Consider the following 27,267-nt stretch of genomic DNA (forward strand, 5'->3'; position numbering starts at 1 on the left):
ACCCAAAGTCAAACAAATCCCAATCATAATTAGGTCTACTTAAAGGAATCAACCCACAGGCTCCCCAAAGTGTTACTTCTTCCCGTCTAACATAATATTTTATTTCTTTTTAATACTTCTTCTCTTTCCTCCTGAGTCCTCAGCCCTGGGATGAAGGATTATAAGCAATTCTGGGAAAGTTGAAAAAAATTTATTTTTCAGAAAAATGAGGGAACTCTATTTAATGTTTACCATAAGCAGAATTAGTGCTTAATTAAGACAGCCATAACGTGTCCTTAATGGTGTTAATAGGTTAAAATCGGGTAGGAACATGCAAATATAGAGAGAAAAACGTAATATCAAAAATACAACAGAACGCCTATGAAGTAAATGTACTGGGCTTTTTGTTAATACTAGACTGACTCCACCTTACTTGTAACCACTTAACACTCAACGTTTTTAAGGTAAAACCGCTGAACGCTACAATGATGGTACAATACAAAGGTTACTATAAATTTGAATATTTTCTGTTGAATCTATTTTTATTGTGGCTGGAAGATATTTTCTGGGTTTTAATGTAATTTACACATGAAATGCTTCCATTACACTTTTCTGAAAATGGGTGATGAGGGCGCAGAGGGTGCAGAAGTGTAAGCAGAGGGAAGTCACCTGCTGCAGTGCTGGTGAGTTTCACCCGCGGTAGCAGAGCTCCCTCCTCAGGGCTCTTTCCTAGCCCCAGGGCACTGGACACTGATCAGACTAGGTAAGCAGGAGATAACCAGAGGCAGCTTCACGAAGGAGAAAGTAAGACAGCTTAACTGTTCTTCCACTTCTACTCTGACTCCAATCTAGCGTAAAGGAGGAACATTCTGTATTCTGGTAGAGGCAGAAACACCAAATGACTCTAAAGAAGAACTTACTGGGATGAGCAGGGGATGGGTGGGTAGTTTAAATTTCAGAGTGGGGTAGGACTCAGGATACTTTTGGCTGCAAGTGACAGACAATGGCTACTGGCAGGGGATGAAGTGGCCCTCGCAGGCAGGGTCTGTCCCAAAGCAACAGGGTACAGAGATCCACTAAGAAAAAATTGATGTCTACTACAGAGCCCATCCGACAGAGCTGTCTGCCCTGCTCTCTCCCCTTTGGCCTTCATTAAGGAGCTGGTGATGTTGCTGCCATTATGCCAACTGTGACGACTTCCATTGGTCTCTGCTGGGTTTGCTGTGAGATCATTAGCCTTGCAAAAGCCAAGGAGGAGGAAAAGATGGTTCAGTTAAAGGGAATGTCATTATACTTACAGAACACAGCTCAGATATTCAGGTTGGGTACTGAAGAATAGAAAATGAAGTAAAAATTCTCTTTCAGACAGAAAGTTTTTTCATATTAACCTTGAAAACTTAACATATTGATAAGATAAGGTTTTAAGATACAAGGAAAATTAACTGTAAAATAAATAAAAACAAAATCTTCTATATTACCAATATTTGAGTACACCATCATGTAGAAATGGTCATAAAAAGTCGTGCTCTGATCAAAATCTCTATATGTATATATAGGTGGGTGTTTGTGTGTGTGTTTGTGTATACACACATACACATATATACACACACACATATTACTTTTGCTGCATTCAATATGAACATATTTAATTTGGTGTTTTTGCATATATGCTTATGAGATTGGCTTATCAAGTTTAAATTTTTTCTCACGCTCTCCAACAACTGCTATGCTATATAAACTATTTCAGAGGATGAAAAGGAAAAGTACCCAATTTCTTTTTTGAGACTTGTATAATTTTGACACACTAAGTAGACAAAAAGAATGTAAGAAAATTATAAACCAATCTCACTTATAAACATGTATCAGAAATCCCAAATTAAACATTGTTAAACTGAACTGAGCAAAGAAATGCGCGCGCACACACACACATACATATATATTTCATCAAATAGGTATTAATCTAGGAGAGTTATTTTGTTCATTGAAGTTGGGTAAAACTTGCCTTTGAAACTCAACCATCTTTTTTTCCCCTTTCTTTCTTTTATGAGAATCTTTTTGACTACCAATTGAATTTCTTAATGGTAATAAGTCTTTCCATGTTTTCTACTATTTCTCAATCACATTTTAGAAATTTATATTTTCAATAAAATTGCTCATTTCATCTAAGTTTTCAAATTTGGTTTTCTACAGTCATTCTCTTTATGATTTTGAAATTTCCACTGAATTCATTATTATGTCCTCCTTTTCATTTAACATGTTTTTCTTTCCTGATCGGTATCTCCAGAGGTTTATCTATTTTATTAACAATTTAATAAACTATTTTTCTTTGATTAATTTCTCCTTGTTTTCTTTTTCTCACTTCCTGTATTGAAGAATGTTTAACTCATCAATTTATATTCTTATCTCCTTACAAATATACTTAAGGCTACACATTTCCCTGTAATAGTTATAACTGTACCCCGTAAGTTTAAGTGTTCTCATTTTGTTTGATTCTAAGTATTTCTAATTTTCATTATGTTTTCTTCTCTGACTCTGAATTAACTTAGTGAGTTTTTTGTTTGTTTAGCTGAATATACAGACTTGAGGGGTGGGAGCGGTAGGATAACTGCCTCTTTTACCTCACTTCCTACTACTCTGCTCATCATGGAGTTCCAGCTAAATGTGCCTCCTTGCTATTTCTTGAAGACAACACACACACTCTGGGCTCTAGGGACTGGCTGTTCCATCTGCTTGCAATGTTCTTTCTCCAGATATGCAAATGACTAACTCTTCATCTCTTTCAAGTCTTTGCCCATGTTATATTCTCAATGACTTCTTATTGAAATTACACCTCCTTTTCCATTAGCATTCTTTTTCTTGGGGGGGGGAGGGCAGGGAGGAGGTAATTAGGTTCATTTATTTATTTATTTTTAGAGGGGGTGCAGGGGATTGAACCCAGCACCTTATGCATGCTCAAAACACTTGAGCTATACGCTCCCCCCCCACAACTAGCATTCTTGAGTCTGTTCACCCTGCTTCTTTTTCCCCCATAATACTTATAACTTTCTCATATACTATATATTTAATTATATTTATTATGTTTATTGTATCTCAAGTCTCCCCTCCCCTCTAGCGAATTAAATTCCATGCAGGTCAAAATTTCTTCCTTTCATTAATGTACACCAAATAACTAGAGCAACGTCTGGTGTGTAGTATGTGTGCCACAGTTACCTGTTGAATGAATTTCTAATTTCATTCCAGTGTGGTCAAAGAATGGAGTTTACAGGATATTGATTCCTTGATATTTGTGGAGACTTCCTTTGTGGCCTGGCATATGGCTGACATTTCTAACTGTTACACATATGCTTACATTTATTAAGTAGAGGCCCCACGTGAAATCAAACTTGTTAAGTGTTACTCAAATCTTCCATATCTTTGCTATTATTTTCTGCCTGATCTACTTCTGCTTTTTTAGATTTTCTACATATTTAGTAGTCTCTTGGCTCACCATAATTTCTGACATCTTATTTCTTCCTTTTGAATTCAGTGTTCTTCTTATACAAGTATATGCTTTAGTAATTATTCCAGCAATGATCTATGAGTGCTAAACTCCTTTGTTTTTGCCTGAAAATATCTGGAGTTTACCCTCTTCCTCAGCAATAATTTAAGCAGCCATAATATCCTTAAGTTGGTGGTTTATTTGCCTCGGTACCTTACAGGTATTATACCACTGCCTTTTGGTATTTAGGGCTGTGGAGAAGCCTTCTGTTAGATAAAGTGCTCCCTTATATTTTCTCTGTGGTTACTTTTATCATTTTGTCTTTGGTGTTTCATCCGATCACTGTAATTTTTAGAGGGATGGATTCATTTTTGATAATCCTGCTTAGTACCTGATGACCTGTGTATTTCAAATGTTGCCTCTCACTTTTTCTAGTCTCTCATTCTGGAATTTTCATAAGAAAACATACATAACATTTTCATTCCACCCTTCATTCTCCTTACCCTCCTATTCATATTTTTCACTGATTCTATTTTTAATGACTCTATTTTTCATTCTAGAAGTTCCATATGGTCATTATTTAAATCTGCCTCTTGCCATATTGTCTTGTTCTTTCCTTGTGGTTCCTGTTACTTCTTTTAGCTCTTTATCCATTTAGAGCACATGCATTTTATAACCTTTTTCACAGTGTTCTATTAGTTCATGTCCTAGAGGTGCCAACATATCTGACTTTTGGGTCTGCTGATTGTCATTCGTGGTGGATCATTTCTTTCTGTTAATATTCTTTTTTTAATGTTGAGTTCATCTTCAAGGGGGATTATTTCTTCTGTGAGAATTCTGTATCACCTAGGTTTGGCTACCTGAACAAAATAGGATGTTATTCAAGGAAAGAACTAAGGAGTACCGGGGACAGTATACTGGTAGAAAACCAGCAGTATCCATTACACCTTCGTATCTAATATTTATATTCTCAGTTTGGATTTAGTAATTTTTAGAAATACTCCTATTCATATCATAATCCTGATTTAATTTATTTGTGACCACACTTCAGGCTACTTGCAAAAAAAGTAATTAACAGACCAAATGCTGTTTTATCTTACTGAAGGAAACAGAACAGAATAGAAACAAGTAGTTTTGGAAACTCAGCAGTGTAAGAGTTTATTGAACGGCTGTTCTGCATAAAGCACTGTACTAGGGGAGAGATGAACTGATTTTAAGGCAGACTATGATAAAATGCCTTTATAGTTTATGGGAGAATGTAGGTGGGTGCGATAAACTTTGGGTATCAGAAACTATATTCCCGAGAAGTAGGCCCTAAAAGGATTTCAATAGGCACGGGGAACACAGGGAAGGGCACTTCAGAAACAGTGGGAACTAAGGCCCCAAAGTGGACAGCACATTGGTAAATAAACTGATCTGGGGCAGCTGATGTATGTGGGAGAGGGGTGGAAGAGGCAGCTAGAAAATAAGGCTGAAACCAAAATTCACTCCCCTCGCTAGGTGAACATGCCTATCGGGGACTATCCTGCACTGTAACCACTGCTCTGTCTGTCTTTCCTACTAGACTAAGTCCGTTGAGGGCAGAATCTTTGTTTTATTCATCTTTTTATGCCCCCAAATTAGTCTAGGACCTCTCAGTCAGCAAGCGATTAATATAGTTGAATGAAGACAGTAAGTTGTGAAAAACATGAAAGGTGGGGGTGAGAAGACTGGACCTGCTCTACAAGCAGCAGAGAGAAAGAGAGGCACTGTGAACTGGGAGCAAATCTCACATCCACGTCTCAGAAAGGTAACATGAGACCAAACACGCGGCATGACGGAGTGCTTGGGCAGAGGTCACACCTTCCTCTGTTGTGCTGGTGACAGGTAAGTCTCTCCTGAGACAGTGCTTGTAGTCTGTCTCTGTGTACCTTCTATATCTTAAGCAAAAAATTGCAGTATTTTACCCTGTAGCAAAACATAGACTTAAAATATCTCATTTATTATAACTATAATCTAATCTATCTTCTTACTGATGTATCGTATGTCTGAAAACTGCAAATGCTTTCTTCCTCTAAGATATCTTGAGTCACTGGGAACAGTGACTAACAGTGCTAAGGGAGTCCAGACTCTGCAACCCAGGAATGTCCTCACATATGCACCTGGGGGAGTCATGAGCTTTTTAAAGTTGATCACTAAGCTTAGACTGCTAGGATCACAGTTATTCCTATGCAGGTCAATGTGTCCCAAATGTGTTAAAGGTTCCCTTTAAATAATTTATTTTAAATGAGATGGTTTGAATCTGTGTTTTTTATATCAATAGAAATAGATATATATTTTTTACTATTAAAAAATGAAGTAGAATGACAATTAGAAAATAACAGCCCCAAATTATTACAAAACACCTTCTAAGTTTTAGATTATACTCTGTTACCCACAGGCTACTGGTTTCCTAACTGTGGTTAGTGGAATCTGTTGAATTTCCTTTTTAAAATATATTTTTAACTATTTAAAAACTAAAATAATAGCAATACATGCACATAAATGAGTATGAAAATAGAGAGGTGATACCGTGTACCGGCAAGGAAAGCAAACCTTGGAGTCAGACTACCATAAGCCTGTCACTTACGGAATGTGACTTCAGCGAGGTACTTAGCATCTCTATGCTTTCGTTTCTCTATATAAAAATGTGGAATAAGCATCTACTTTCTTAGTAGTTATATCAACTGTTAACATATTAGAGAGCACCAGTGCATTTACTTGTATTGGACGTTTAGTTTTGTATCTTGGACTAAAGATTCACCTGCTATTTCTGTTTACTGAGAAGTATTTGGAGACTGCAGAGCAAGCTGTTTAAAAAGAGTTACCATTTGCAACCCTTATCTGTGTGAATCAGATTTATCTTTTTATTGTGCAACATTTTAAAAAGGAATAAATTGGGCTGAATTTCAGAGCTGAAGTAAGACTAAAATGTATTATCAACAATTGTATAGGGGGTGGGTATAGCTCAATGGCACAGTGCATGGCTGGCATGTGTGAGGTCCTGGGTTCAGTACTCAGTTCCTCCATTAAAAAAAAAAAAAGCAGTTGCATAACTGAAGGTATCTGTTCTTTGGAGGAAGACAGTTGGGTTTATAAGTAAACTCTGATATTTTGCCATCTGTATGACCTTGGGCATGTTTTAAAACTTCCTTGAAATTCAATTTCCCTATCTATAAAAGGAAGATAGAAATAGTAGTATCTCAAAAACTTTATTCTAAATTTTTTGTTCATCAAAACAGCTCCATTACATTCAGCGTTTGATGTTATAAATCAATAAAAGGTAAGATTTCTGTTAGTAAAATGTCAGTTTTGTCTGCTTTATATATTTGGGTTACCAATAATATTTCATTTGAAATAAAGAATGTGAATGCTTGAAAAACCATGCACCACATTGCCTTCTGTTTCTGAATAGTCCATTCAAGTGACCAAATTTTAAACACTGTAAGACTGTGCTGCCCCCTGCTGACCCAGTTTCTCTAATATATTTTGAATCTTCCGAGAAGCTAAAACTTATACTTCAGTATTATATAGTTAACTAACCGTGCAGTAGGCGGGAAGACTATAATAATGCAGATGGTGAAATACTGAATGTAGCTTTAAATAATTTATGAAATCTGTCAAGATACCTAACTACAAACAATCCGCTAGTGGGAACAAACAAACATCATAAGGTTCTCCCTCCCAACTGTGTAATACTGAACAAATTTAGATATCCCATTCCAAATAGCCACTACAATTGCTATTGTTTGAAGTGCTGCTGACACCTTGGGGAAAATTAGCTAAATATGTACATTTTGGCTTCAATTAAATCTTCAGTTATTTCCCTGATTCTTTCACTGCATTAATGGCAATGTGCTCTTTCTTTGTCTACATTACAGCAGCACTTATATTTTGGTTAGCTGTAATGCACAAAAATTATACTTTCCATGCCAGAAATCTTAGGCATTTTCTGTCTTTAATCTCACATATCCAAGCAGACACATCTAGGTGGTTTTTCCTTTAGAAATTGGTTCGTTCTTACTATAAAACTTCTCTAGGAGAGTCTTATCACCTAGTAGTGCAAAGAATACTTGACAAAAAATCAAAAGAGCTAAGAGCAATGCTATCTGTTGCCAGCTCTAAGACTTTGGGTAACTTACCCACTGAGAGCCTCATTTCTCTCCATTATAAAATAGAGATTCTTGTTCATGGCCTGTCTAGTTACAAGGTTACATGAGTTAACATCTGGTAAGTGTTTTGAAAAGAGATCACTATAAGACAAATTTATTTCTGTAATTCAACAGCATCTCAGTTAGCTTTCCCTCATTCTTATTCTTCCTGTACACCATCATCTATGCACTCTGCCATGAGTGTATGGAGGGAGACATGGGGGGACAGCAGGCAAAGGAGAAGTCTCCTATGTTCAATTAGGTCATCCTCCTGGTTCAAAGTCTGTTACTTAATTTTGATTCTCTGAAAGTTTGGCCTTGCAGCTCTCTCCTGATAATGTCCTTAGATTTTACTTAATTGGATGATCATTTTGAGTCTGCTTACCGCACTCTGTGTTACCCACCTGCATGCCAGGGGAAAGACATGAGACACTAGTAAACTAGATGTCTACAAAACTAGCTTTGATGGTGACATACTTCTACTTAAAAATACTTGAGGGCAGAATGGTGAAGTGAAACCTTGAGCTATAATTCATATCACAAGGTTTTCAAAATAAAAAATGAATACCAAAAAGTCAAATAACTCAATCAAAAAATGGGCAGAAGACCTGAACAAACATTTTTCCAAAGAAGACGTACAGATGGCCAGCAGACACAAGAAAAGATGCTCAAACACTGCTAATTATTACTGCAAATCAAAACAACGAGCTATCACCTCGCACCTGTCAGAATGGCTATCTCAGAAAGTCTACAAATAACAAATGTTGGAGAGGATGTAGAGAATAGGGAATCCTTGTACACTGTTGGTAGGAACAAAAATTGGTGCAGCCACTATGGAAAATGGTAGGGGGGTTCCACAAAACACTATATGATCCAACAACTCCACTCCTGAAAAAAATGAAAACACTAATTTGAAAAGATACATATAACCCAACATTCATAGCAGCACTATTTATAATAGCTAAGATGTGGAAGCAACTCAAGGGCCTGTCAACAGATGATTGGATTAAGAAGATGTGATATATATATTCGATGGAATATTACTCAGTCATAAAGAATGAAATACTGCCATTTGCAGCAATGTGGATGAACCTAGAGAATATTATGCTTAGTGAAATAAGACAGAGAAAGACAAATACTGTATATCACTTATATGTGGAATCTAAAAAAACAGTACAAATGAATACATATGCAAAACAGAAACAGACTCAAATTTGTGGTTACCAAAGGGGAGGGGGAAGAAAGGAGGAACAAATTGGGGGGATGCAATTAACAGATAAATAATAAATAAAATTAATAAAATGGGTAAGTAACAAGGATATACTGTATAGAAAAGGGAATCACAGCCATTATCCTATAATAACCTATCAAAGAATATAGTCTGCAAAAAATACAGCATCACTATGCTATACACCTGAAACTAATATAATATCATAAATCAACTATACTTCAATTAAAAAAAGAGAAAATAGACTAGGACTTGAGATTCTGAACTCACTATTGTTAGTCCCAAAGTCATTTCTTACTAATGAGTCTAAACCCTCTGTGCTAATTTTCAAGAATCTCTATAACTTGGCTTCATCCTAATATTCCATATTATACTTTTTTCTTCCATAGTTTATAAGAGCAATGAGGTCCCCAAATTTCTGCTGAGGAAGAATGGGGAAAGCCATCTTTGGAAAAGCACTGGTGGGATGGTGATGGGGATGCTGGTGGGGGAGTATCAAGAGCTTATCAGGAAAGTGAACACAGGAGCTGGAGGTTATGTCCTGTGCATTTTCCTCTCAAACGTGGGGCTCACACCCTCTTCCATGAGAGTTCCCATTATTATTTGAGGGGGCTTTCAGGTGGGGGCTGATAAAAATTACGGAATAAGACAAACTTTCCTCAAACCTGCCCATAACACTGAAAAAAGTTTATTTTTATAAAATTTTGAAGCATAATTTTCTAGAATCCCTGAAGCATTTCTGTACAACATAGTCTTGTCTGAAGCTCCTGCCATCAGACTGTACCATCCTCTTCCCCCTCAGCAATTACAAATTAGAATGAACTCTGTGGTGCTGTCCTGGAACTGGTGATTTCAGTGCAAATGCAAGTTTTCAATACATAGAAATAGAAATACATATAAATAGGTATATATATATATATATATATATATATATATTAATACTACTACTCAAAAATTGAATAAATATTTCATATGTCTTGTATCTATACAATAAAAAGCCATGAAAGATATTTAGGATGGTTTATAGGGTACTAGTGTAAAATTAAAACTTCAAAACTTTACATTTTCTTTCATATTTTATAAGTTCTACTATATTAATAAGGCTATCCATATCAAAAGGGAAAATATTTTTAAAAAATTATCCACATAGAATGTTAGCCCCAAATGAATTATGAAGATAATGCACTGTGGAGTCCCACCAAAAGAAAACCAAATTAAACTATTCTTATGTAAAAAATACAGAGTAAAAGGTGAAAGCAGTAGTGGTGATGAGAGGAGCAATGTAGTGATCACGATCATATTAGCACAACTAATATTTATGGAGGGATTACTAAGTCCCAGGTACTGTGCAACTACTTCACACAAATTAAAATCTTAAAGACACTCTCACTGAGGCATTGTAACAATGATGATTTCAGTTTAAATTTATAAACACCTTGAGCTTCAAATTTCCTCTCTTAAACTTTAAAATGGTAATAACCAATTCTCTTATGCCACAAAACAGACTATTTGAAGATTAGTTCTGATTCAAAACTTGAATGTTATGAATAATTTAATGAAAAACGAAATAGCAAAGTATGATTTATATGTTCATTAAAATATGAATATAGAAGGATATTTGAGAGTCTTAATGGAACTTCATAACGAACTCCCCAGCTGCCTGAGTTATTTCTCATGTTGTTATTACTGTTGTTTTTGTACATATCCTCACAGAGCATTCAAAGCAGTTCCTAGGAAATGAAATGTTAATAGAAACAGCAGTGCCTTTTATTTCACTTTATCATAACTATTTTGGAACAAAATTTTTAATGCTATTTTCATTCCATACCTATGCAATTTTACAGTGTGAATTTCAGGATCATCTAGGTGGGATTAACTATAAAGATGGCCTTGAGGACAGTTACTGGACCCTTGGCATATTTTCCAAAATTTATGTTCCTAAAAGACTAATGAAACTCAGGAAATGGTGAATTTGTCAATTTCTGAAAAGTCAGTTCTGAAGTCTTCAGTGCCATAATGAACTTTGTTTAAATAAACTGAATCCAAAGAAAATTTAATCTGTAATATTCTAGGTCATATATAATGAATATTTTTGGTAAAACAAATTTTCTTATGGCCATAATGACTAATCCCCTTTAAAGTGCTTTTTCACCTTTTTCTGTTCTCAAACTATGTCAAGCTTCTAATGAATGAATCAAGGAGATAAATAACTTTAACATTTTATAATAGATCTGAAATATGAAGTTTTGAAAGAAGCTAAAGGCAGTGAAACTTAACACTTACTAGTGGGTATAACCACTTCTTATTCAGGCCTATTTCAAAATAATTTATAAAAATCCAACTCTCTTTGTAAGTATTTAAAATAAAACTATTTGTGTAAAAGAAGATTTTTAATAGTTTAGTTGGTTGCAAGTTGAGCTGATAGTTTTGGAAAAATATTTTATACTATTAATAAGCCTTAGTTTCTGAATGATTTGGTTAGTTTCACATTAAATCTTATTCTCAGAAGCAACAGACATTTCAGAACTTGGCAATGACTCACTTTAGTCCTCTCGCCATCCAGGAAAAAACAGTGAAGAGTAAGATGAGGAGATAAGACAGATTCTATAGCACAATGATAATCAATGCTGCTTAGGCATTAGTGTCTCCTTCGAGCTTTAAGTTTTTGATTCAACAGGTCTATGTGGGGGCTTATTTATCTTTACTTTAAAAACTCCACATTAAAAAGTCCACAAACAATAAATTTTGGAGAGGGTGTGGAGAAAAGGGAACCCTCTACACTGTTGGTGGGAATGCAGTTTAGTGCTGCCACTATGGAGACCAGTATGGAGGCTCCTTAAAAAACTAAAAATAGAGTTACCATATGATCCAGCAATCCCACTCCTGGGCATGTATCTGGAGGAAACTGTAATTTGAAAAGATACGTGCACTTCAGTGTTCATAGCAGCATTATTTACAACAGCCCAGACATGGAAGCAACCAAAATGCCCACTGACAGTTGACTGAGTAAAGAAGATGTGGTACACACACACACACACACAAAATGCAGTATTACTCAGCCACAGAAAAGAATTAAAAAATGCCATTTGCAGCAGCATGGATGGACCTAGAGATTATTATACTAAGTGAAGTAACTAAACCAGACAGAGAAAGACAAATATATTATGTTATTTACATGTGAAATCTAAAAAATGATACAAATGAACTTATTTACAAAACAGAAGCAGACTCACAGACATGGAAAACAAATTTACGGTTACCAAAGGGTTGGGGGGGATAAATTAGGAGTTTCAGATTAGCAGATACAAGCTACTAAATATAAAATAGATAAATAAGGACCTACTATATACCATAGTGAACTACAGTCATTATCTTGTAATAACCCAATATATAAAAGGATATATATGTATAACTGAATCATTATGCTGTACACCAGAAACTCACACAACATTGTAAAGCAACTATATTCAATAAATAAATAAATAAATAAATAAAAAAGGATGAGGGAAAAAATACAATGAGAAAACATTAAAAAAAATCAAAACCTCCTCAAGTCATACTGGTGTAATCAGGATTGAGAATCACAATTTTCAGGATTTAGTTCATAGCCAACTGAGCGTATCAGAAAGATCTTAACTGCCTGAAACACAGAACTCAAGATTCCTTAAGTGATGTGCAGAAAAGTATGCCTAATTCTGAGGTTTTATCAAATTGGTTGAAATAGGATTTCACCAACAGTATGTCCAAGCACTAAAGTTTTAGTGACTTTTATTACATTGGACATGACTGGTTGTCTCCCTAGCATCCATTCATCAATGCCTTCCAGTAGTGAACTTACTCTTTTTCACCTCTTACCAATGTAGTTTGAAAAGTGACCCATTGCTCAGCAACAGGGCAAAAGCTAATCAGCGCAGCTCATCCCTGCAGCCACAGTAATTGGTTCTGGGATAGGCATGTAACCTAGTGAGACACAAGACATTTCCAGAGGGCCACTCTATGAAACCTGATTATGAAGTTGACACACGGGAGACAGGGTAGGGTAGGAGAGTAGGAAGGGGAAGAAACCAGGACCTTTGTGATATTTGAGTCACTGGATCAAGCGATGCCTGAAGACAGACCTACTCTGAGTCTTCCCTTACTGCTCAAGCCACTTTGAGTTGGTCTGCATTCTCTTGAAACTGATAAGAGTCTTAGCAAATATTTATTCAATGTGATCTCTGGCTCTTCATGGGTAATCTCAGCTAATTAAATCAAAGTGTGAGATTCTCTAAAGAGCGAACTTTTCTTCACATTTTTATTATCATTTCACTGACACTTCTTTATCATTCTACTCCCTTTATTTTTTGAAAACCCAAAGAACACACACTGCTAAATATTTGAAAAGGAAACCAAAGTAAATAAAAGATGAAGGAATCTGAGGAAATGCAGAAAATAAATAAAAATATATCCCATGAAATTATCCCCAAAGTATATACCTTAGCTCACTCACAACTATGATGTTTTTTAAGGAAACATTTTCTACACCACTAGTCTTGAAATTTTAATATAGTTAATGACTACTTGGAAGAATTTGTTTAAAATAAAGATTTCTAGGCTGTTTCCTAAGGATTCTGATTTGGTGGATCTCGTGTAGAGCCCCCAGATTGATGCAAATGACTGGTAGCTCATTCTGAGAAATTTTGCTTTTAAACTGCAGGAAAGAAGAGGGTTAGGTACTACATTCATTTCAGAATAAACATTTTAGCTTTTGATTTTGCATTTTAAATATTCATTTTTTAGAGTGGCATTTATAATATGTATGTAAAACTGTGAAACAAACCTAAAGGTTAAAAATCTGAGTTCTTATTAAAAGAAGATGAAAACAATTAGCATGGAGGGAAAAAGAAATACTTTGCATGAGGTGTAAATTTTGCTTGCTTTATAACAGTATAAGACAGCTGTTCACCAGTGCATAGATTACATTTATAAATCCACCTTGAAAATAATTAATGGTCATATATACGATCTGATCATCAGGTTTTATATATGAAATACTACATACTTGGAAAGAGGGGAGAAATTTAAAGGAGAAATCTTTCATTTTATGTATATTCTTCCAAAAACATATGTTTATGGTAAAAGTATAAATGTGAATTCATGAATATATAAACCTGCAGCCTGCTACCAGATGCCTGGTTGTAAGCCACAGTGAATACTGCTGGTTTCCCACTCAACATCCTTTCCCAGTTTTTTAATTTCCTTTGGGAGAGCTCTCCTCTCACTGTGACAACTAAATTACATTTCCAGTCTCTTTTGCAGAGGCTATGGGCATGTGACCAAATCCTGGCCAATGGAATCTGAAAGGAAGTCCGCTGAGGGCCTCCACTTAGCATCGCCAACATGGCCACATGTGCACTGTTGCCTTCTCTGCGGATTGCTCAGTGGAGGGTCTCCTTACCAACTCCCTCAGGATCTCCATTTCCAGACTGCCATAGGAATGAGTATGAAAATTGGAAATATACCTCTCTTATCATCCAACGGAAATAAAGTCTAAGTGGTACTTAAGTTCCTCTAGAATTTTTTTGGTAATATTTATTAGTTTGATCCAAATTTCTAAACACTGTCCAAATACTGACTTGTAAACTAACTTCTGTTTTAAAAATGAATACAGGAACACAATGCATTCATTAGAGGTGTGTGGGGAAGGGAGGGGGAGAACTATTAATAAACACATACTTCATCATCTTTCCCATTTTAAACATTCATATCCCTGTTCTAAGAACCCCATTCACTAAGGAACATAAATCATCAAACATCTCTACTTTTATGTATGTAACCAATACAACTTAGTATAACTGTTAAATTGATCTGAGCTGTGAGATTTTAGGGTTGATAATGGGGTAACATATTTCATAATACATTCTAAGGTGCAGGATCATAAAAGATTCAGAAGTAAATGATGAGAAATATCCAGAAATCTAACAGTTCAAAGAGGACCAAATTTTGAAAAGACATAGTACAGAATAACATAGAGGGAATCCAGCACTTTTTCATGAAATTATTTTGGTTATGATATATTCTCAGCAGGATACCAGTGTTAATGATGAAAAGGCACTTCCAGCTTTCATTTATGCATCTATTTGACATTGTATTTTTCTTCCCTAAAAATCACAATCTTGACATTTTAGGGATTCTGAGAGATTATTACATCTAATAAAACTAAATTTTACAGGAGTAAAGACATTCATAATTTAAAGTTGGTTCTATCAACATTCCTAGACAAATCCAACCCTCTTCTAGGTAAAATTTAGTCTTCTGTAATGATAAAGTACCGAATAACTAAGAGCACAGATTACGGAGAGATAGATTGAAATCTCACAACTTAGTAACTGTGTGACCCTAGGCAGTTGAGTTACTCTTTCTATCCCTGTTTGCTATACATTGAGGCTAACAGTACCCATTACCTATTTCAGAGGGTAATTGTGAGGATTAAATGACATCGAGTGCTTAAAACTGTCCCCAGCACATGGAAGCACTACTCAAACTGAAGAAAGTAAATGGAAGTTGCTTTCCTTTTTACCTCTTTTATTAATGTAATTATTCTCAGAAATTACATGTTAAAATTATTTTAATTAGAATCAAACCCTAGTTATAACTGAGTGTCTCTGTACAGCATGGACTGCCTAGATAAAACTTTTAAAACCTGAAAATTTAAAATCTTAAATCTCAGACCTCTGATTCTAACATTAACACTAAGCCTTTACTGTGAACTGCGTCAGTCAGGGTTTTGCGAGGAAAACAGAAATCACCTTAGGTATTTTAAGAATAGATTTAATTCAGGAAATTAGGTGCTTACAAAATTGTTGGAAGAGCTGAAGGAGCAGAGTCCAGGCTGGTCCTACAGAAATGACTTCTAAGAACACAGAAAGACTGACCCACCAAAGAAGTTATTACATTTACCAAGAAGGTGGGGAGATACCGCATGAGTTGAAAAACATTCAACTATTTTAGCTTCATCAAGGGATCAGGAAGTCATCACTGCCACTGCAATTACTTCTTAGCATCCGTGAAGCTGAAAACTAGCTATTAGAATGTTGCTAGAGGGGGAAAAACATCTTCCCTTGAACTTGCCTGCCTGGAGCAGCAGGAATATGGTCTCTGTCTCAGTCTCACCTTGAAAATCATGCACGAATGCACTTAATTGGTGGAACCTGATTAGCATTCAGAACTCTAGGGAATCTGGGAAATGTAATCCTCTGAAGTACAGGAAAGAAACTAGAAAATGTTGGGAATATTTTCAGATTGCCATGCAATCAAATGCAACATAGTGACTTTGGGACAGTGAAAGTCACTAAAGTACATTTTTCTCATCTGTAAAATGGGGATAAATAATGATAATCATAATAGGGTTAAGATGAGAATTTAAGAAGATAATACATGTAAAACACCTAATACAGTGAAAATTACTTTCTTTTGCAATTTTAAGGAGAACTACTTTCCTTAAGCTTCTAGCATCTAACATTGTAGTTGAGAAGTCTGATGCATTCGCATCTTCATTTTTATGTCACCTAGGCCTTTTCAGGATCTTCTCTTCATCACTGGTGTTCTGAAAGTTCACAACATTGTGTCTAGGTCTGGACTTTTCCCATTTATTTTTCAGGCCCCTCATTTGGAAACTCACGCCCTTAAGCTTCAACAAATTTTCTTGTATTTTAATATGACTTCCTCTCTTCTGTTTTCGAAGAAAGGGAACTCTTCATGGTAATGTAATAAAGTACTTCTTTAAAATAAAAAATATATATACCTTCACAGCTGTTGGTAATGAGGAAGGTATGTATTCAGGATGTCCACTTTACAGACCCTTCAAAAGAATTTTTTAAAACAGCCAATATTCACAATTTGAATGTTATATCTCTCTCCATGATGTTTCTATAGAGAACAGGGTTTTACCTCCTTGCTCTATGTAATGCATTTTGGTGTTCTTAATTATAGAATATGTTGTTCATCTGGACCCAAATTTACCTTGTCATCATCTTTATTCCACACTAAAGTGATCAAATAGTACTCTCTTTCCATAAAGCATTTGTTAATTTCTCTCATTAGTATTACAAACAATTGACATTAGTATCTTGGAAAAGTTAATTACATAGAATAAAATACAGCAGGAAAGGAAACTATAACCTGTAATATTTATTACACTTAACTTTATACTTTTCTGATTTATTTTTGAAAAAATAATACACAAAACAAGAATGAAGTATGAGTTGGTCCTTGGTAGTTTACAGTTTAGCACCTGGATGGTTCAACTAAATGAGTTCCAGGTAAGAAGTCTGATGTTTTTCATTCCCTAAACAGAATAAACAGTTTTAGTCACTGAAATTTCAGTTTCTCCCATGCAATTTTTCTGCATGTTCAAAATTTCTTGAGACTTAACATTTAAACTTGACTTCTTTTTAAACCAAGTTTAAACTTAACATTTAAATTAAGACTCTGATGTAAACAAAAAGCTTCCTTTTATGTTCTAATTTAGCTTCTTCCTTTCACTGAAAGATTTATTTGATAACAATTCTTCATGTGAAACTAGAGCTATTCCCCTCTAACAATAATATATGCTCACTTACTTTCTCTTTGAATAGCTGTCTCTAAATAGGTCTGAAACTATTTAGTTTAATACGGAAGTGAGTCATGGCTCACATTACTGTTACTGCCTAGGGAACTGAGCTGCACACATGCAGCTTTCTCCTCGATGCAGTAACTTTTAACTGTGATCATTAGTTTCTCATGGGCTGTTTATTTTAAATTGCTTTATGATGAAGAAGTATAATCTACATTTAGAAAATGTAAGATTTTTTATTGACAAGGGTAGTGGTGAATTATAGTGAATATGAAAATATGTGAAAATAAGTTTTAAAAGACATTTGCTAATTAAAGAAACTGAAGTATGGTTCTTAGAGGAACACATATTTCAAAGTATAAGCAATAGTTTAACTTTCTTAAAAATCAAAGTAATAGTGTGAATATCAAACTAAATTAATTCAACCATTAACATAAAGATAAGCTACTTTTTAAGATACAGGGATTTTAGAAATTAAAGGTTCAAAATACAAGTATCTAAAATAAGATCATCATTGCAGTAAGTCATGAGGAAAAGTTGATCACGCTCAGGAGACTGTGGCTTTATACTCTTGAATGAGAATTTGTATGAGCATATGGATCCCAAATCGGTCAATTACCATTTAAAAATAAAACAATTCCTGGTGTGTTCCCATTTAATTATCCTGAGATGCATGCTTACCGAATTCCAGGTCATAAAACATTCCTAATAGGGCTGTTTTAAGGATACTGATACTTATCAGGGAATAATGTTATATGGAAGTTAGTAAGAATTTTTAAATAATCAGGTCTGTCTGGACATGATGAATCAATTTAACATCTATGTTCTAGAATCTATGAAAAATACCAAGTAAGTAAAACAGTATCTATTCTCAAAGTGTTTAAAATCTAGAAGGAAGACATAAAATAAGTTCAATAACAAGAAAACACATGACTAGCTGCAAAAACCAACACGAGGCAATAACTCAGAAATAGTTTGTATCATAGACACCTAATCACCCAACCACCCAATTCAACATTTATACAGCAATGACTAGTACTAGACATGGTATACAAAGGCAGGTAACATCTACTAATTTAAATTATATTAGAAATAATCTAAGAAATTTTCATAAAGATTGCATTTACAGTGGGCTTCAAATGAAATCTGAGGTTTAAGTAGACTCAGATTATGATTGGGACTGACATTTTGGTATAATATAAATGAAGGCAAATCCCTGATGGTATCTGGCAATCTCTTTCACTTTAACATTCATTCTGTTGTCCTCGGTATTTCTTCACTAATGCAAACTTCCATTATGCCCCTTCTCAGAATCTTTTCACCATGCGTTCTGGTACTCCTGATCTATGATAAACTCCTCCAGAACTTGAATTTCTTCTCTGAACCCTCAACATCTTGCTTTAATTGAGTTCCAATTCTTCCCTGAGGATACATCATCCTCTACAGAATTTTCGTCCCGGTTTTTCCCTCATCTTTCAAGTACCTCAGAGTTAGGAAACAAAAGTTCTCTGATGCTTTCTCAGGCAACACTCCTCTAAAATTGTGGAAAAGAAAAACCATTTTCCTTTAAGGCTCTGTCATCCTGTTTTCATAGATATTCTGTCCTAGACATTTCCTCTTCATCCCCTGAACAAAATTTTTCTCTTCATTCTTTGAGAACAACAATCCGTGATTCAATCTTCTTTTACACTTCAATTTCTGCCACCGTCTTTTGTGATTTCTATGTCCATGTGGATAACCAATCCAAGAACCTAGCCTCCCCTGACCAACTTACCAACGTATCCATCTCCAGTGATTTTAATTTTTATTCTATCTCAGATGTCCATGTCCACTATCACACTCTGGACCCTGATCATCACATCACATTAGCTGAAAATATTCTCTCTAACCACAGCCCCTTATCTTTCCATACTTCTTGCTCAACTACTAACCTCACATCTGTTCCTTGATATCCTTGAGACGTTAAGTCCACTTAACCCTTCTCCCCCTGCCTATCAGTCCCCTTCTAGCTTCACTTCTCTCTTTATTCCACTACAATTTAAATAAATGTCTTGAAAATACTTGTAACATTTTTGCCTCTCTGTTCATCTCAGACACATCAATTAATATCTATCTTCAATTAGCTCTCCTTTATCTTATACCCCCTACTTTACTGTATCATTTGCATTAGGATTTAAGCATGCCCAAATATCGCCTTGCCTCAGAAACATCTTTCCTTAACCTCCTCTATTTTCACAGCCAAACTTGTTGGAAGAGTTGTCTACATGACTGCCACTCTAGTTTGGATTCTGGTCCCTCTACCCACCAGAACTGATCCCTCTAAGGTTACCCATTACTTGCACATCCTAAATTCAATGGACAGTTTTCAACACTCAGGTTACTAGTCCCATCAGTAGCACCTGACAAAGTTGAGTATTTCTTTCTTCAAAACCTCATTCTTGGCTTTTGTGATATTTTACAATCTCTTTCTTCCTACACCACCTCCAATCTTCAAGTCTAGAAGTTCCTGAGAATCTTCTCTTCTCCCCCACTTCCATGTCTATTTCCTGTAACTGTTATGTGTTCACATAGAAATATAATATGGAACCAGATTTAATGAAATATAGGCACATATTAAATACCCTCTACCCATAGCACTTAAGTTTCACCACATTTTTTTTGTAGGTCAGAAGTCCAAATGAGCCCAGCTGGATTCTCTACTTAGGGTCCCACAAGACTGAATCAAAGTTTGAGCTGGGCTGGGATATTATCTGGCAGCTCTGGCAAAGAATCTACTGCTGAGCTCATTCATGTTGTTAGCTAAGTCCAGTGCCTTGCAGTTGTAGGACTGAGGTCCCCATTTTCTAGCTAGACAGACTACCCTGCATAGAATGCACAAATTAAGTATCGTCTGGACAGGAAGGGTTGTATGTTTATGAGAGAAAGAATAATGTTTCATTATTAATAACTAATAATGAATAAATATAATATTATTAATAAATTTAATAAGTTGAATAAGAAATGAAACTTGAGGAAGGAAAAGGGAGAGGCTATTCCAGACAACCGTGATAGAGAGATTACTATATGGTACCAAAAATGCTAGTGAACAAAGTATTTGGGATTATGTACTAGGAAAGAGCGCCACATGAACAAGTTGAGTGTATAAGAAAAGTTCAAGTTATTGAGAGGGATCCACCATGGTAAGAAGAGTAACTGACAACATTCTAACTGTTGAATATAGCTTAAGAAATGATGATAGCAAGTATATATTAAACCATATGGCTATTTCAACATTTGCCAGGGTTGTTATCTGAAATCACTGGAAGCTAACTCTAAGTGGAACAGAAATTTATTAAATAAAGGAATTGGGATGACTAGAGAACCATGCCGATGGCTAAGCTTCTAAAGAACAAAAGTGAAAACCATACTGCAGAAATGACCTGGTGAGGAAATCTGCTGCTGCTCTTACTGGACACTTAGATGCCAAGGTCTTTTCTTTCCTGCAATTATTATTTATGATTGTTCAGTACCAGCACAACTTCTGCACCAACAAAGCTATTTTAGAGTTACTACTGACTCATATCAGATTCCTCACCATCAACCTCATGAGAACACATATGAGCGCAGCATCTGCTTCTCTGTTCAGTCTGCGCTGAGGTTTCCTGGAAGTGAATGCGAGTGGAGAGTGTAGGTAACAGGCTCGTGCCCGAGCTACCAGTGAGACTGGGAAAGTGAATCCTACAGACTAACTTAGGGAGGCGGGACTGTTAGCTGGAACTTCCTCAGACATTAGAAGGTTGCTGAAAAGGTATGAAGGAGTAAGAAAACATAGTAAATGCCCACAACAAAATGTCGTATATTAAACATTTCTGTTTTTACCTAACTTTACCCCCAGTACATATTAGTAGAATCAGAAAATACAGTGATGGATAGAACCTTAGAGATCATTTGGTTTAATTCTCTCATTTTACTAACAAGAAACTTGATGCCCAAAATGATTAGATAATTTATCCAAACTTACATAACTAGTCAGTAGAAAGAACTCATGCTTTTGAACACTTCATGTATTTTCTATCATTCACTTATCTTAATGTTAAACTTAATTCTAACCCTCAAGGAAACTCAAGGTTGGTCTTTAGAAAGTTATTTTGGTGATACTGGTCATTTTTCTCGCAATGTACTGATTTCATCAGTTTCTGGAAAATCAGCTATAAAACAATTTTATATACAGAATTCTATTTTCTGTTATTACCCATGAAAATGAACTAAAATTAAGCTTCAAATATGTTTTAACCACAGTCTGTACACTTTCTGACTGGATTAAAACTTCCCCTAGCACCATATACAGAAAAAAAAACCCCCTCAAAAATGGATTAAAGACCTAAATGTAAGAACAAACACTACAAAACTCCTAGAGTAAAACATAAGCAGAACAGTCTTTGACATAAATCACAACAGTGATTTTTTTGGATCTCTTAGAGTAATGGAAATAAAAGCAAAAATAAATAAATGGGACCTTAAAATTAGTTCTGCACAGCAAAGGAAACCATATACAAAACGAAGAGACGACCTACAGACTGGGAGACAATATCTGTAAACGATGTGAGAGACAAGAGATTAATTTCTAAAAAATACAAACAGCTCATACAGCTTAATATAAAAACAACAATCTAATCAAAAATGGGCAGATCTAAATAGACGTTTCTCCAAAGAAGACATACAGATGACCAACAGGCACATGAAAAGATGCTCCGCATCACTAATTATTAGGAGAAATGCAAATCAAAACTACAATGAGGTATCACTTCACACACACACTGGTCAGAATGGCCATCATTAAAAAGTCTACAAATAATAAATGCTAGAGAGGGTGTGGAGAAAAAGGAACCCTCTGATACTGTTGGTGGGAATGTAAATTGCTGCAGTCACTATGGAGAACAGTATAGTGGGTTCCTTAAAAAACTAAAAATAGAGTTACCATATGATCCTACCATTCCACTCCTGGGCATATATCCAGAGAACACTCTTAATTTGAAAAGATACATGCACTGCAATGTTCATAGCAGCACTATTAACAATAGCCAAGACATGGAAGCAACCTAAATGTCCATCAACAGATACATGGATAAAGAAGATGTGGGGTGTGTGTGTGTGTGTGTGTGTGTGTACACACACATATTCCACACAATGGAATATTACCATAAAACGAATGAAATAACGCGATTTGCAGCAACACAAATGGACCTAGAGGTTATCTTATTAAGTGGAAGCAAGTCAGACAGGGAAAGACAAATATCATATATCATTTATACATGGAATCTAAAAAAATAATACAGATGAACTTACTTACAAAAACAGAAATAGACTCCCAGACATAGAAAACAAATTCATGGTTACCAAGGGGGAAAGTAGAGGTCAGAGGGAGGGATAAATTAGGAGTCTGTGATTAACATATAAACACTACCATATATAAAATAAACAGCACGGACCTACTGTACAGCACAGGAAACTATAGTCAATATCTTGTAATAATCTATAATGGTAAAGAATCTGAAAAAAAATATATGTATAACTGAACTGCTTTACTGTACACCTGAAATTAACACAACATTGTAAATTAACTATACTTCAATGAACTGGCTAAAATAAAAAACACCCTTTCCCTTGCCAAAAGGCTAATATTCTTACAACAACAACAGTAACAACAATAACATAATTATTCAAAAGCTACAAGAATAAACGTTTAATTTTGAGAGTACTTCTGGCACATGTATTATTATATCTTACAAAATTAGAGTTAAAATCACCTAGGATAATCTATGATCGCAGGATTTCTCTATACAGTAAACACAAAAACTTAAAGCAGAGGACATTAACACTGGAGCACATACAGAATCTATACATTCTATTAGTGTTTCATTTTTATGACACGACAACTGACAGACAGGATTATGAGTCGTAACCTTGCAAGTTTGGTACGCCAGTTGATTTGGCAAAGAAGCCAAAAACAAGCAATGAAATTTGGAGCAGGTGGAGAAAGAAAGAAGGCGAGACACAGCAACAGTTCATCACAGGCACTGCCTCTGAGAAGCACGGCAATGCAGAGGAAAAATTCTCTAAGAGTAGAATAGTTTTGCTCAGATTTAAATGTTGTTTCTTAGATACTACATATCTAGCACTTTTTCTTTTCGTGAACACTCTGCAGATATCTATTATACTGGTTGTCAGAAATGCAGAAATAAAGAATCAGATATAAGCTAATACATGCAACGCAGGTGTGCACAGAAATTATTTAGTTTGACTTGACCAGAGGAAAAAGCCGTATTATTTTGTATGGCTTCATTTCCTCTGTGAAATGAATATAATTAATACAGAATTGGGAACAGATAACTTAAAGCAAATAAAGAAACAACAAATACATACCTCTTGATGATACATCCATTCTCTTGTAACATAAATCAGGTATTTCTACATATAAGAATGACTTTTCCACAGATTAACTAGTGATCACTCAGACCAAATAATGAGAAAGTTTAAAAAATGATAGTAAGAATTAAAAAATACTCAATTGTATTAAAAATTATCTTTTTCCCTCTGAAATATTGCTTGGACTTTTTTTCTCTTCTCTGATAAACTGCTGATATCATTAAAAAAGACATTTCCCCCAAACAGTAATTCTGAAATTTAAAATTAAAACAAGTTATCAATTTTCCCAATAAAGGCTAAATATTATCCTAAAAACTCACAAGGATATACTATATTTACTATCACCTTTTGGTTTTTAAAGATGCTGCAACCATCTAGCTAAAATGGTATGGTTCTACTGTGAATGAAGGTCCTAGAAGATTAAGTGCTGACTGGTATAAATTCACTGAGCCTCAAGCCTTGGATTTACACTTATACCTTTAAAAGCTTAAAAACAACCCTAAAATATACCTTTACTTTAATTCACAAACCTATTCCAAATCTATGTACTTACATGTAAAAATAAGTACTTCTTATTCAATGTAAGAGAGGAATAAATATAATTCAAAATTTACATTTATAGCATATCACAGATTTTCTTATAATCTAAATAACTATGTGGCATAATGTATCTCCCTGGTTTAAACAAACAGTGCAGCTCTCCTGTGATTTGCAATGCTTTGCGGGAATTTATAAAAAAAATTATTACAAAAAGATATGGGGAGAGAGAGAGAGAGGGAGGGGGGAGAGAGCGAGAGGGAGGAGGGAAGGGGAGGGAGGGAGGGAGAGACTGACTTGTGTGTGATCAAAACCTGGAGGGAAAAACAGAAAAGGGAGAACAGCTCATAGTACTAAACTGAAGTTTTCTCCCAGAAATACTGCAAAATCTTTGTTTAAAAAAGTGGAAAGTATATGAGGGCAGAGTTTTTTTGAACCTTTAAAAATAATTTCAAAGCAGTTCTGGAAAGGTAGTTATGACCTAGGCAGCAGTACATATCCTGTAAGAGCAAATAATTTCCGCAATATATGAAATAAGATGGTTGTTAAAGTATCACCCAGTTTTAAACTAGAAAGAAAACAGTAAGTTCTGCAAGGAGTTCAGATGCTGTCATACACAAACATCTCATAAATGTTTAACAAAGGAGCACATGTGTATGGCACTGGGCTAGACTGTGAAGATAAAACAAAATACATAAATCATGTATAATCTTCAAGGGCAACTTTCATAGATGAGAAAAAGTTATACCTACCTATCTAGGGCTTAGAGATTTTGTAGGTATGATTACTATGTAAAAATAGACTGAGAAAGTTGTTGGGTTGATCACAGATTTTGAAAATTGTGTATATTATATACCATGCCATAAACTGTATTTGGGCTATTTGATCAGATACTCACAGAATGATTGTAAGAAGGTTCCAATATCACAGGTAATGACATTTTCCCTTGAAGATTCAATTTTGTTAAATAAAAAATCTTTTCCCCCACAATCTTTTCTTTTTTCATGCGATGTACACCATACAGTCTAAACCGAACTGCATAATTTCCAATCATCTCAGATTCAACATGATTAAATTTGAATGTTTCTGTGAAGACAGGGCATGGTCCTCTCTGGATGCTGGTTTTTGCTCTCTGTTTCTTTATAGGTAGAAGAACAAGGTGTACTTGCCATGAGTTGCCACCTGTCCTGTTATATGTTGGGATATCTGTGACAGCTGTCACTGTTACCAGAAGCTTCTGTTCTTGTGAGTCATAGTCAAAAGTCACATCCAGCGTGCCATATTTAGCTTCTGGCTCAGGATCAAAAGGTTTAGGAAGCTGTGAAGATGATCCTTGAGCTGATATATCCTAAGAAAAGCAAATTTAAATGTTTTCAGTTTTTAATTCCATCATTTAATCCAGCATGTAAATAAATACCTGGTATTTCTTTAGAGGGATGATATGAAAATAAAGAAAATAATACTTAACAGCAAAGTACAATGAAAAGCTACTCTATGCGGACAGAATAATGTAAGTGGTAGGTTAAACTCAAAACCTTATAATAAACAGAATTTAATATTCACCATCACAATTTTGAGAAAGCTGGATATATGTTTTTATAATGAGAAATGAAAATACATTCGTCAATGTCTATCTCTGTTCCTTTTGTAAAAAACGACTGACATTTTTAACATTATAAACAATAGACAGCTCAGTATTAGGCTGGAGAGAAAGAGAACATAAATGAAAGTATAATGCTGTTGAAAAACGTGGTCCCATTTTCAGATTTGTTCCCAAATGCCCCCATCTGTAATAGAATGTTAACATGTTTAGGCCTGAAAATCAATGGAAATGTGAAACATGGAAGTATAAACACAAAGGCCTCAAAATATTTGTAGTCAGATATCTATTTTCCATTAGCACACACTACTTCAATTTTTAACGAGAACTTAAAATTACATACTATTTTCTAATAATAATGACTATTTTCAAAAGTTCAAGAAAGGATGAAACTGTATATTTTAATTATAAGATTAAAAGAAATTGTACCCATTTTGCCTGGAATTGTCTCAAATTCCTGATAGTCTAACTACCTGGAATGTAACAGGAGTTTCAGCTAGTTACGGATAGTGCCAAATTCAGGTCTCTGACTTTTCAGCTCTACCACTTTGCCCCTTCAAGAATTTTAATAAATTGTAAGTGTTTTTCATTTAAAATGTGGACCGATTTTATAATTTTCTAAAATTTTCTGAACTGACTCCCAGTCTTCTCTTTCTGTATTTTTCAAAAAAAAAAAAAAAAAAAAAAAAAAAAGCTGGGTATTACCCAGAAACACATTGTCTGGCAAGAGACTGTACTTCAAAACCTTCCTTACAGCTGGTATGGCCATAAAGCTCCACCCTAGCCAATGGAGGGAAACAGAGTTCTGTATGAAACATCCAGACCAGGTTTATGTAAGAACTTCTCTCTCTCTCTCTCTCACTCTCACTCTTCCCACAAGCAGATACACAGATAGGATGTTGAGTCAGCCTGGACCATGTGGATTAGGACAACACCCTAGGGGATGGCAGAGTGACTTAAAAGAAGGAACTGGGCCCCTGAATGATGTCACAGAGGAAAACACCTACTCACCCAGGACTGTTGTTATATGAAACACAACCTTCTGTGGTTTTCAGCTATTGTATTTGCCTCCTTGTTATAGCAGCTTAACGCGTACCCTAGCTAGTGAACCTACTAGGTGCCAGTAGGAGGCACCTACTAGGTAGGAGGATGTAGCAGAAAACCAAAAAGACACAAGTCTTATTTCAGGGGAAGGAACAACTCTCACAGAATTCAGTTTTTTATGCAATATGATTAGATTGGGGTAAAAATATTCTTACTCTGTTAAATTTACAGTTC

The 27,267-nt window shown here is 35.2% G+C and overlaps 1 protein-coding gene across 1 annotated transcript in view; it reads right to left on the minus strand.

Annotated features, from left to right (window-relative positions):
- Positions 1-27,267, minus strand: part of SYT14 (synaptotagmin 14) — a 151,493-nt gene that overhangs the window by 23,778 nt on the left and 100,448 nt on the right. The window contains exon 6 of the mRNA XM_074351889.1: positions 25,288-25,737. Within this exon, the coding sequence (XP_074207990.1) occupies positions 25,288-25,737 (450 nt within the window). The remainder of the gene's footprint in view (positions 1-25,287; positions 25,738-27,267) is intronic.

This window comes from Camelus bactrianus, chromosome 23 (assembly GCF_048773025.1).
Source record: "Camelus bactrianus isolate YW-2024 breed Bactrian camel chromosome 23, ASM4877302v1, whole genome shotgun sequence".
NCBI classification, from domain to species: Eukaryota; Metazoa; Chordata; class Mammalia; order Artiodactyla; family Camelidae; genus Camelus; species Camelus bactrianus.